General features: G+C 34.5%; 2 protein-coding genes across 2 annotated transcripts in view; one reads left to right on the forward strand and one right to left on the reverse strand.

The window, feature by feature from the left end:
* The window catches only part of Tmem167a (transmembrane protein 167A), a 40,084-nt gene extending 26,881 nt beyond the window's left edge, over nt 1-13,203 (reverse strand). The window contains exon 1 of the mRNA XM_048331066.1: nt 13,193-13,203. The gene's annotated coding sequence lies outside the window, so the exon portion shown is untranslated. The remainder of the gene's footprint in view (nt 1-13,192) is intronic.
* Xrcc4 (X-ray repair cross complementing 4) overlaps nt 1-13,587 on the forward strand; it is a 162,447-nt gene that overhangs the window by 9,004 nt on the left and 139,856 nt on the right. The window contains exons 2-3 of the mRNA XM_048331064.1: nt 2,385-2,533; nt 11,858-12,033. Of these exons, the coding sequence (XP_048187021.1) occupies nt 2,395-2,533; nt 11,858-12,033 (315 nt within the window). The 5' untranslated portion in view covers nt 2,385-2,394. The remainder of the gene's footprint in view (nt 1-2,384; nt 2,534-11,857; nt 12,034-13,587) is intronic.

A 13,587-nucleotide genomic window follows, 5' to 3' on the forward strand; every position in this document is an offset into this window, starting at 1 on the left:
GAAATAATATATATTGCTGCCAAAAGTTCATGGCAAAAATATTTGTAATAGCTAAGCCTTGAAAGTATTAAATGCTGATCTCTGAAAAATGGATAGATATCTTCTATTTTTATCAGTTTAATGGAATATAACATATAAGCCCTAGAAAGATGTACAAATGTAAGACACAGTCTAAATGATTTCTCACACATATGTTGCGCAAAAGCAGCCAGGTACAATATAGAACATAATGTCAATTATATTTATGTAAAGTAGAGCACTCAAAACTATAGTCCTTGTAATAGACAGGATAGTGGTTAATTGAGGAGGTTTGTTATAGGAAGGGAGACTGTAACAATGAGTGTTGGCTTATATATATACATTTATTCATTATGTTTTTATTTATTTTTTATTTTGTTGGTGGCATTGACATTTGAACTCAAGACATTGTGCTTGAATTTCTAGGCCAGCAGTCTACCACCTGAGTCATACCCAGCCTATTTTTTAAAATTGTTTTTTGAATAGGATCTTATGTTTATGCCTAGGCTGGTCTTGTACTGCAGTCCCTCTATTTATGTTTCTTCATCAGTATGATGATACACATACTAGCTTTTGTTTTCTTTAGGTGAAGTGGAGTCTCACAAACTTTTTATCTGGACTGGCACCTTGAATCACAACCATTCTGATCTCTACTTCCTTAATAGTTGGGAATCACAGGCATGAGCCACCATGTTCTTCTTAGGATCTCACTATTATACACATGAATTTGTTGAGTTGTCAAATTTGTTAAGTTGTGTTGCTGATATAGCTCCATATTACTGACTTTTATGTGTATCTTCATTAGCAATGTCTCTCTATCTTACGGTGCTCTTGTATCAGTGGTTAGTGTTTGAGTCATAGACTTGGATGTCTTTTTTTAAAAAAACTAACTTATTAGCATACATTAATAATACAAGGTGGTTTTATTACAATAATTCCACAGATAAGTATAGTATATTTTGTACCAGTTCATTACTTTGGTTATAGCCTTTAATCGTTATCCCTTCATATATATCTATATAAGATCGTCTATATCTATCTATATAAAATCATATATATGGAGATATTCAATGAAAATGACTAAATATTGTGTATGTGTGTATATAAACATGTGTGTATATATATATGGATATATATGTATGCATTTTTTGTCTTTGTCTTCTAGTAATTTCTTTCCTCTTCTACTCTGTCATTGATAACTCCTCCAACAGTTCCTTTAATACTTACGTTCCATTATTTTTATCATAGTCATCATCATCATAATTTTAGGGAAAGCATTTTTTTGAGCTTTCTTTTTCTTTCTTGCTCAACATGTAATTTCTGGTTCTGAACATTTGCCTGGAAATGACATAATTTAACCTCTCTTTTAGGCTGAACAATACTCCATGGTGAAATATATACATATATGCATATATACACATGTGCATATCTGCATATATGTATAATATATAATATGTAATATATATTATATATATATATAATCTTCTTCATCTATTCATGGGTTTTGGGGACCCTGGGCTGATTCCACAGCTTGACTATTATGAACAAAGCTAAAAGAGACATGGACTTCCATGTGTACTTATGTTTTTTCTCTTTCTAATATATACCCAGGAATTACGTGATGAGCTCATAAGGAAGACCTGTTCTAAGTTGTTTAAAAAAAAAACTTGATACTGATTTCCATATTTGTTGCATTAGTTTCTTTTTCCACATCTCTATTTTTTCTTCCTCATGAATGTTATTCTGACTAAAGTGAAATGGAATCTCCTTGTAGCTTTTATCTGCATATTCTTTATGCATAAGGATGTTCAACATTTCTTCATGTATTAGCCATTTGTACTTCTGAGAATTGACTATTCAGTTCATTTCCTTAGAAAAGGTAACTATTGGGTTTCAGATATTTTCTTATGATTTACTCATTTCACATGGTCTTTCTCCAGCTAGCAGTTAAGATTCTTGTCAATTTATGCTCACTAGTTATAATAACATCCATTTCCAAGATCGTTCTCAGGTCACTCACACAAGTTTTTATGACCATTTCTTTACTTGTAGAGAAATAATGCTTTTGACTTGCTGAAGGAAGAGGTTTAAATTACAGTTGTTATATGGTTGAGGTGGCAGTTTCTGTTTAGCTTAGTTATACGTTGCAATCATTTGCCATTTATACCTCTGCTTTTGCCATGTGCAAACATAATGAATGAACATTGAACTGATTTATTGAGTTCAATTGCCTCGATTGTACAGGTTTTTCCTATTTCTTATTTTCTGGGAGTTTGTGTAGTTGAGAGACCCATGCAGAAAATATCATTTGAGAATTGCTGTCATTTTTTCTTTTAAAAAATGTTAATTTTGTTGTTTCATTTCAGGTTTCCCAAAATGGAGAGAAAAGTAAGCCAAATCTGGCTTGCTTCTGAACCTAATGTAATTCATTTTCTACAAGTGTCCTGGGAGAAAACACTAGGATCTGGTTTTGTGATCATACTTACTGATGGTCATTCAGCATGGACGGGGAAAGGTAATATTAAAAGTAAATATTTTCAGGGCTGGGAAGATGGCCTAGTGGTAGAGCGCTCACCTCGTATACCTGAAGCCCTCGGTTCGATTCCCCTGCACCACATATATAGAAAACGGCCAGAAGTGGCGCTGTGGCTCAAGTGGCAGAGTGCTAGCCTTGAGCAAAAAAAAGAAGCCAGGGACAGAGCTCAGGCCCTGAGTCCAAGGCCCAGGACTGGCAAAAAAAAAAAAAAAAAAAGTAAATATTTTCAAAGCAAAATTTACTCTTCAATCCTCAGTGATACCTGAAATCAAAATATTTCTTCGATAGATTAAAACTATTAGTGACTTTTGCTTGTTTCATCTATTCAATTTATACTGATATTTAATGGCTTTTTCTGTAATATGAACAGAAAAATAAAGATTGACTCAAGGTAGTTGTGAATACCATAGGAGTCTTAGTACTTGGACCTAGGATGTTTAAAATGATCTATTCATATTTTTCAGATGGCATTTTTAATTTAGCTCCATTTCTTGTGCCAGTCATTTGCCATTTATATACCTCTTATTTTATCATCTGAACTAGACTATGATTAGAAGACCGATATTACAAAACAGTACCTTTTACATATATCTCTAATGAGAGATAGAAGAAGTGGCTTTGGCTGGGTAAAGGGTTTATGTTATATTGTGGGCATGGAACTCCTCTCCTTTCTTCTCCCCACCCTTTTCCCTCTCCTCTCCCCTTCCTTCATTTCTTTTATCTTCTCCTCCCTCTCTTCCTTTCCTTCTTCCCTCCTGCCCTCCCTCCCTCCCTCCCTCCTTCCCTCCCTCCCTCTCTCTCTCCCTCCCTCCCTCCCTTCCTAATGGTTCTTTAACTCAGGCCTTAGTTTTTTCTTTTAAGGATAGAGCTCTATCTACCACCTAACACTTCTAGGGACTGTGAATATGGCCTAGTGGCAAGAGTGCTTGCCTTGTATACATGAAGCCCTGGGTTCGATTCCCCAGCACCACATATATAGAAAATGGCCAGAAGTGGTGCTGTGGCTCAAGTGGCAGAGTGCTAGTGTTGAGCAAAAATGAAGCCAGAGGGCTGGGGATATAGCCTAGTGGCAAGAGTGCCTGCCTCGGATACACGAGGCCCTAGGTTCGATTCCCCAGCACCACATATACAGAAAACGGCCAGAAGCGGCGCTGTGGCTCAAGTGGCAGAGTGCTAGCCTTGAGCGGGAAGAAGCCAGGGACAGTGCTCAGGTCCTGAGTCCAAGGTCCAGGACTGGCCAAAAAAAAAAATAAAAAATAAAAAAATGAAGCCAGGGATAGTGCTCAGGCCCTGAGTTCAAGGCCCAGGACTGGCAAAAAACAAACAAACAAAAAAACACTTCTATCTTTCTGGTGATTAATAGGGAATCATAGATTTTTTTGCCCAGGCAGGCTTTGGAGCTTTATCCTTAAATCTCAGCCTCCTGAATAGCTACAATTACAGATGTGAGTTATTGGCATTTGGTTCTCAAGTGCTTTTCTTTTTTACTTCATTACTAATTTTTCAAATTATTTTCCAAAGAATATGTACTTCACTTGTGACAAAAACAGGACAATAAGGTAGCCAAAACTTTTGTAATGCGATGTGCAAATCCATGGAATGGGATTTGGAATGTTACATAATAGACTTGATTTTCATAAAATTTTGTTGATAAATTTTTGCAAAAGCTAATATAGAAAAAATGAATTGTATAGAAAATGACTGATGTAAAGTAAAAATATTTAGTATTTTTTGCTCACATAGCAGAGTTTTAACATTTTAAAGTATTTTGTGGGAATACTTAAGAAATTGTGTATTTAAGCAAGTATGATGTTTATAGTGTCTAACTTTTAATATATTTACCCCAGTTTTGCTTTTAATGACTATATCTTTAAAAATATTAAGTATACTGTGAAATTCTTTTTCTTTCTTTTTTTTTGTGCCAGTCCTGGGCCTTGGACTCAGGGTCTGAGCACTGTCCCCTGGTTTCTCTTTGCTCAAGGCTAGCACTCTACCTCTTGAGCCACAGTGCCTCATCTGGCCGTTTTCTATATGTGGTGCTGGGGAATCGAACCCAGGGCTTCATGTATAAAAGGCAAGCACTCTTGCCACTAGGCCATATTCCCAGCCCCATTGTGAAATTCTGTTTCTTCAATGAGACATATTGTGTTAATGACACAAACGGATTTTATACTTGCAGGATCATTTATTTTTCAAGACAGAATAAGAATGTTGACAGTGAGATTTTTTACAAAATAAGGAAAACTCATGGGCACAAATTCTTATGATGACTTTTTAAATTATAAATGACTGTGTCAGAGAAATTGGTTGTTGATTGGTTGGTGTTACAGAGGAGTGAGTGGAGGAGGAATTGTCAAGTTAGTCCTTTGTTTGCTGGAGAATAGTACCCCACTAAGGCTAATACAGAAGGCTAAATACCATGAATTTAGGTTAATGCTGATCTTTTTTTGATGGAAACATATAAAATTATTTAAAAACACTGGTTTAAAAGAAAGAAAATGAGCAGCATGCTAGTGGCTAATTCTTGTAATCCTAGCTACTCAGGAGGCTGAAAATGTGAGAATCAAGGTTCAAAGCTAGCCCAGGCAGACAAATCTTCAAGATTCTTATTTGCAATTAACCAACAAGAAGCTGGAACTAGTTGCTGGGGATATGGCCTAGTGGCAAGAGAGCTTGCCTCGTATACATGAGGCCCGGGTTCGATTCCCCAGCACCACATATGCAGAAAACGGCCAGAAGTGGTGCTGTGGCTCAAGTGGCAGAGTGCTAGCCTTGAGCAAAAGGAAGCCAGGGACAGTGCTCAGGCCCTGAGTCCAAGGCCCAGGACTGGCCAAAAAAAAAAAAAAAAAAAAAGAAGAAGAAGAAGCTGGAACTAGAGGCTTGGCTCAAGTGGTGGGATACCAGCTGTTAGCTGAAAAGCTTTGATTTCCCCAGTACAAGCATATTAATTAATTAATAAGAAGGAAAAAATGAATGTTTCAATCAGAGTTGGCACATTTTCCTTTTGAGTGAAAAACGTTTATGTTTGTTTATAGTGAGCAATCATAAATTCATATACTACCATTTGTTTTATAACAAATGGAATTTAGTGTGACAAAAATGTATCAAAACTCCTATATTCCCTAGTGATTTGTTAAGGCATTTGCCTTCCTATGTTGAATAAGCTTGCAAACAGGGTATTTATATATAGTGTAGTGTATGTTCATTTTAAGAATATATAACAAAGTTTTAAATAATTTGCTTATTTTTTATTTCTTTTATTATTCATTTCCGTTTTCTTGATTAAATTTCAGTGGGAAAACACGTAAGCAAATAATAAAACACCATTTTTATGTTCATCTAAGGTTTATTGTGTAAATGTAGTATAGTATTTAGCATATAGGTATAAAATGATTATGAATGTTCAAAAAAATCAAATAATTGAAGCATGACAATAGATTTCCTTTCTATACCTCATCCTGAGCTTTTTTCTTGTTTTTGTTTTTTTTCTTCTTTACTGTTGTTGTAGTTCATCTTTTTGATTGCTGTAACCTTCAATTAGGGTAATTTTTTTCTCTTTTCATTTGAATTAAATTAAAAGGATGTGGGCTTCCTTTTAATCTCTCACATACTAAACTGACTGTTGTTTTGAATGTTAAAGGATCTAATTAACATGAGGCCTATCATCACTTGAGTATTTTAGAGGGTTTAGTTGCAAAGTGAGTTAATGATGAATGACCAGTTTGTGACTCTTTAAAATAATTCATGTCGGCAGTAAGAAACTTAATGTCTTCCCACTCTGGAGTAGTTTATAATTTATAAAACAGCAGTTGAAGTTTTCAAGTAATTGAGTTCACTAATAATTGTCCTAAACATATTAATTTGGTGTCTTGCGTGGAAATAATATGACAGAGTTCAGGGGGAAAAAGATTTGTAATGAATGAATGAAATATGTTTATGATGGAATACCATTAAGATTCTTACTGGGACATTAATGATGTCTGTTTTCTGAGCTATAAGAAACATAAAATGTATGCTTTTGTCAGTTATTCGTACACAATGGAGACAATCTTTTTTCATTACATCTTAATATACCTACAATGTAAAAGTGATGCTTTTAATTTCTTCTAGCTTGAGATAGTTTCTTGTGTTTTGATTTGCTTATTATGATGTAGCTTAGCTTTTTTTTTCTGTTTGTTTAATTGGTAGTAGTACTGTGGAATGAACTCAGGACCTTTCACTTGCTAGACAAGTGCTCTATCACTTGGGCCACATCCCCAGTTCTATTGCTTCTAATTTACTTTTTAGATAGTGTGAGTCACTTTTAACCTGGTTGAAGTGAGACATAGATACTTCTTTCCTCACCTCCTAAGTAGCTGGTATTACAGGTATGAACCACTCCACTCACATTCTTAATGAATTTATTATTTCTTTTTATTTCTGTTCATTGAAGTTATATTTACTTGTTTGTTTCATTATTTGGCAGTACTGGGGTTTCAACCCAGGGACTTGCATTTGCTAAGCAAACTACTTCTTGAGATTTTCCTCAGTCAACATCTCCCAAGTAGCTGTCATTGCAGGTGTTGATCATCTTGCCTGGCCAGTTACAGCTGTTTTTGTTTGTTTATTTGTTTTTTTGTTTTTTTTTTGCCAGTCCTAGGGCTTGAACCTAGAGCCTGAGCACTGTCCCTGGCTTCTTTTTGCTCAAGGCTAGCACTCTACCACTTGAGCCACAGTGCCACTTCCGGCTTTTTCTATATATGTGGTGCTGAGGAATCAAACCCAGGGCTTCATGTATACGAGGTGAGCACTTTACCACTAGGCCATATTCCCAGCCCCCTACAGCTGTTTTTTATTTCTGTGTTTAGCATAAAATTCAACCTGCCACCATGTTAAATAGGAAGCTAGGTTTTGACTTTCCTTTTTATTTTAGAGAGAGAGACAGACAGACAGACAGACAGACAGGCAGGCAAGAGAGTCTTGGAGCCTAAATTCAGGACCTGGGTGTGGTCTCTAAGGTTTTTTGCTCAAGGTTAGTGGTCTACCACTTGAGCCACAGCTCCACTTTTGGCTTTTTTTTTAATTTAATTTTTTTTTAATTTCCACTTTTGGCTTTTTGTGGTTCAGAATCTGATGGACTTCCCATCCTAGGCTGGCTTCAAATCTTGATCCTTAGATCTCAACATCTTGAATAGCTAGCATTATAAGTATATGCCGTCAGTAGGTGTAGCTCCTTGTTAAAGTGAGTTTTAATTTTTTTAAAAATCCATATTTCTTGTTATGTGGTTTTAACGAGAGAAATATAAAAATAAAATGACTTCATTTAATATGTTATTTCTCTGTCATGAATTGAGTGTGCTCATAATAATAATAATATAATAATAGTGGTAGGCATGTAAAAAAGTGACTTAGTGGGTTTCTAAAGCATTGTATAAGCTGTAAGAACTTGGTTTTCCATGTAGATGACATTCTATTTTCATGATGAAATGTTATATTTTCCTTGTCATATGCATGGAACATAGTGCTTGCTATTAAATATTTCATAAGTTGAGGAGTTGAATGATAATTTCTGTTAAATATTTTCTGATAAGTATCTTTTTAATGACATTTAGAATGTTCTAAACTTGATATTTTGTCAATAGATGGCCTTTGAGTTTTGTTTTCTACATTCTTTTCTACTGGTATTAAGGGCAACAGAGTTATTTTCTCCTCTGTTAAGTATTTTTTTCTTTAGTATTAGTAGCTTTAAAATGATTCAAACAAAGCCTTCAACACATGCCTTGAATTTAGCAGCAGGCCAGCAGATCAGCTGAATAAATTTCTCTCTTTTGCCTGGGGGGGGAAAAAAGATTCAAACACAGAATTTTAAATTAAGAAGTATTTGTCATTTTTGTTTTTTGTCCTGCAACTATGGTATTTCAAAGCCCAATAGCTTTGCCAGTGATGATACTTAAATGTTTATCTACTTCAGAGAATAAGTGTCTGGAAGTGTTTAAGAAACTGTAAGATCATGTAGGAATAAAAACTATATATTTTTTTACCTTCGTTCAGAAGCTACATGACATTGGGAATCATATCTTATTATCAGTACTTGTTATCACTGATCATATAGGATGATGGATACATTATGAGATCCCCTTTTGCATCATTTGTCATGGAGTTTCTAGATGATTTACAATAAGTAGACAAAGTCATAGAGATGTGTTTTAATCAACATTGTCTTATATTCCAAAATGTTTCAGACTGATATGTTTTTCAATGTTAAGGAGGGAAATAATTCATCCAGTTTCTCTGCCTCACTTCAAATCAAAGCAACTAGAGAGACTGAAGTGAATCCCAGCCTGATCACTTTCCTACTCTATTACCCTGGATATGATCTGTCCAAGCTTTACCTTACTGTTTTGAAAAATGAAGATCATATCTATCTTTTAGAGTTAAGAGGAATAAAATAATATATGTAACTAAAAATTATAAAATTATCTGAGCCCTTTTATTTATTTTTATTATTTAACAGCTTGCATTGGCACCAGAAATCACTTAACTGACCACACATTCCAAACTAATGTTAGATTAAAAATCATTTTTTTGTACCAATCCTGCGGCTTGAACTCAGGGCTTGGGCACTACCTCTGAGCTTTTCTCCTCAAGGGTGATGTTCTACCACTTGAGCCAAAGCTTTGCTTCTGGCTTTTTGGTGGTTATTTTGGAAATAAGAGTCTTGCAGATTTCTTGCATAGGCTGGCTTTCAACTGTTATTTCTGGTTCTCAGCCTTCTGAGTAGGATTATAGGCATGAATCACTGGTGCCCAGTTTTTACATTTTGTATTTAAAAAAGAAACCTAATCCAAGATGCATTGCCATTTGCGAAGATATGGAAACAAAACCTTCCAATGCCATAAATGAATAGGTATCTGAAAACTAGAAGTAACTGTAGCTTTATGGACTATCTGGATGATATATATGTCTAAGGGATTGTAATTGTAATGAAAGAATAGGGAAGAATGCTGAGACTACAAGCTATTTAAGTAATTACAGTTGAACTCTCTGTTTAATAAACTCAAGGAGTCATCCTGTTAATGAAATTATCTTAAAAACACTGCTCTCTGACCTGGGGATTCAGTAGAATACTCCCTCAGGATTATACATGTATAAAAGTTGGCAAACTATTAGAACCCTAAGCCTGTTTTATATGTTTATGAAAGAAGGTTAAATTTGAACTCTGTCTCAAGTGTAAAAACCATGCTAAGACATTAAATTTCAAAACTGTTCCAGAACTGGAGAAACCTGAAAGTAGACTTGAAGAAAGGCAGCCATTGACCATTTAAGATGACTTCTCACCAGAACACTTTCCTTTGCTGAAAGAAAATACATGAAATATGGATGAAAAAAAAAAAAACAACGAAAGATTTTAACACAAAAATGAAGTGGAAGTAATACTTCAGGAAACAACCATAATACCAATTTAAAATAAATGTTACATGTGTTTAAAATTTTCAAGCATTTAAAGAAAGTACAATAGTTCATTTTCGTTACTGTAATGAAATACTTGAGGCTGACTATTTTTGAATGGCAGCTCCTTTTTAGGATTAAAGATAATTAAAAAACACTAGATGTAAATTTAAAGAATGCAGTGATAGGAAAATATAGCAACAAATATATGAAATAATACAATTAAAGAATAGTAGCACACAGAAATCACAGTTGAGGAGGATGAAAGTTCAATATCAAATGATACTGTTCGGTTGGCCTCTGTTGAGAACTTAGTGGGAGATGGCATTAAAAACATGTGTTCCTGTGTAGGAGGAAGAGATCACATCTTGAATCAGGAAGTCAGTAAATTAGAATCAGTATCCCCTTTGAAAAATTCTCTTTTGAAAAACGAACGCATGATTCCCAGAGAAATATGTCAATTCTTTCCTAGGGCTGAGTTCTGCATGACCTAAGCCTTTCATAGTATTTCTCACTTCTTAACGATTTTACCAGCTCTTAGAGAAACACATTGAGGAACAAACTGGCAACACGTGAAACTTTGGTGGAGAAACCACATCCAAACTTTAGCTTCAGAAGGTAGAGTAAGAACAGGGCAGCCAGGTACCTTGGCTCATGCCTGTATTCCTAGTTACTCAGGAGGTCAAGAACTGGAGGATCTCATTTTAAAGCCAACCTGTGCAATATAACCAGCAATAAGCTAGCTTGGTGGTGTGGCTCAAATGGTAGGGTGCCAACTGTTCAAGCTATCTAGGCACCTTGAATTAATTAACCCAGTATCAGAAACAACAAAATAAGAAACCTCAGGATATTGTCAAAAATAAAGATGCTATCTAGAATTCAAAATGTAGTAATTGAAATAGTTTCATGGATGAAAAATATCAACTTTTAACATACCTACCAAAGAGAATGGGAACCCATATGTATAATAGTCTATATATTATAGAGGAAATTTCCAATAACTAGTTTCTTTCCAATTTCTTCTTTATTTCTTCTCTTCATTGACAATTTTTATTGTTGGTACATGAGAGGAAAAACTTTTACTTAATTTGTGTGTCCATGTTTATGAGAAACAGACAAGAGATTATTGCATTTTTGAGACAAGGAAAAAAGATACTATAAAGTGCTGGGCCTATTAATCGTCATAGATAATGATCTACCTGATTATGACCTTAGAGAAGGTACATAAAAGCATTTTCTTTCTTTTTTTTTTGCCAGTCCTGGGCCTTGGACTCAGGGCCTGAGCACTGTCCCTGGCTTCTTTTTGCTCAAGGCTAGCACTCTGCCACTTGAGCCACAGCACCACTTCTGGCCATTTTCTATATATGTGGTGCTGGGGAATCGAACCCTGGGATTCATGTATAGGAGGCAAGCACTCTTGCCACTAGGCCAGATTTCCAGCCCATAAAAGCATTTTCAATGGCAACTTAGAATACTTATATTTCATTGCAGATTTGAAAAGATTTCCAAGGGAGTAAAGCTTTTTAGATAAAATTTGGGACTAACTTGATGTATGTCTCAAAAATTATTAGTTCCATTAGATGGTATGTTTGATTGTAAAATGTATAGGATAGGGATTGATTTTTTTTCAAATGTTTACATGTAAGACAAATTAGTAGAAACTGGTAAATACAATTTTCATATTTAGGCGGAGGAGGGCAAATAGGAGAAAAGGAAGGAAGGGGTAGCAATGTTCAACAAGAAATTTACTGATTACCTTGCTTATATAACTGTAACCCCTCTATACATCATCCTTAAAATAGAATAAAATTCAATTAAATATTTTCATATTTAGAGTATTTTATATTAACATTTTTATTAATATGGTTCCCACAGTTTCTGCATCAGAGATTTCCCAAGAAGCTGAGGACATGGCAATGGAGCAAGAAAAGTACGTTGATGAACTGGGCAAAGCTCTGGTGTCAGGAGCTGGATCAATGGACACGTACAAGTTTAATTTTTCTAAAGAATCTAGTCATTTAACCTTGGAAAAAAGCCTGAAAGATATATCAGTAAGTAAAGCTTTACATAATGTCACGCCCTTTGAGGAATTATGTTTAATATTTAAGTAACTAGAAATTATTCCTAGAACATCTTGGAAATATAAGCATGGAGAATGTTTGGTTTCCAAGTTAGAAGAATGCTTCAGAGATAAAAAAAACATTATGTTAGCCAAACCCAAGAGGCTCGTGCTTACAATCTGAGTACTCAGGTGACCGAGTACTGGTTCCGAGCCAGCCTGTGCAACTAGAAAAAAGAAATCCAGAACTGGAAGCATAAATTAAGTTTTAGAGCAACAGTCAAGAGTGAAAAGGCTTGAGTGAGGCCTCTGGACCCTCAGTTCAAACTTTGGTACCAGCAGCACATTTTTTAAAAAGTTTCATATTAATAAATTAAAAGTAACTATTGGATAGTTACTTTATTATTATAATTATTCTTTTGCTAGTCCTGGGGTTTGGACTCAGGGCCTGGGCACTGTCCCTGGCTTCTTTTTGCTCAAGGTTAGCACTCTGTCACTTAAGCCATCATACCACTTCTGGCTTTTTCTGTTTATTTGGTACTGAGGAATCCAACCCAGGGCATGCTAGGCAAGCACTCTACCGCTAAGCCACATTCCCAGCCATTACTTATTTTTGAGTGCTTTATTTTTATAACATCATATAATTAAATACATCAATAGCACATTAAAAATGGGAATTAGAAGATTATGACAAGGTCTTACTAAAATAAGTTTGGAAAATACTGATTTTAAGAAAAAAGTTTTATCTACCTTTGGATATTGGTAATTATGAGTTATTTTCTACTTTATTATAATATGTTCAGACTTATAAAATGACAGTTGATTGTAATATGTATATGTTTTATTAAGTATGCATTATTTATATTTAACTTAGAAATACTAAAATAGAAGTCACTTTCAGCCCTAGCTTTCAAAGATTGCATGACTTGTAGACAGTAGTATCTATTACTTATATCACTCAATTCCTGCTTCAGTTCATACAAGGTGCTGGTTTACTTATTAAAGTTCCTGTAATTATCATCTTCATATTTTTCCCTAAGTAGATTAGACATTGAATTTATATTTTACCATTGGCTTACCAATTAGATATAATTTCTATAGTTTAAGGAAAGAAAGAAAATCTTCACTAAATTACAGACAAAATTGAGAACCATTTTTTGAATTCAGAATGATTAAAGAAATGTAATCATCTAGAGATACATTTTAGGAGACAAATAGAGTGTGAATATTTTCAGCTATATTATAGGTAATAATATAAAGTGTCTGTCTTCAGTAATTTGTATTTTGAAGGTATATACTCTTTAATCAGCTATCAATTTGTGTAAGTTTTAATGGATGGAGGCTCTCAAAATAATACTTTAACATAGAGTAAAAATACATGAGCTACTACTAGAATTTTGTTATCATATTTGCACTTTTTTTGGTAGAAGCTCAATCAGATGACACAAAACACTACAGTAGTAGTTTGGAGTCGATCATTTCACATTGGGACTAATGTTATTTTCCATTTATCAGCATTTATATATAACAAATAGTATTATTTTAT

Source organism: Perognathus longimembris, chromosome 22 (genome assembly GCF_023159225.1).
Source record: "Perognathus longimembris pacificus isolate PPM17 chromosome 22, ASM2315922v1, whole genome shotgun sequence".
Taxonomy (NCBI): Eukaryota; Metazoa; Chordata; class Mammalia; order Rodentia; family Heteromyidae; genus Perognathus; species Perognathus longimembris.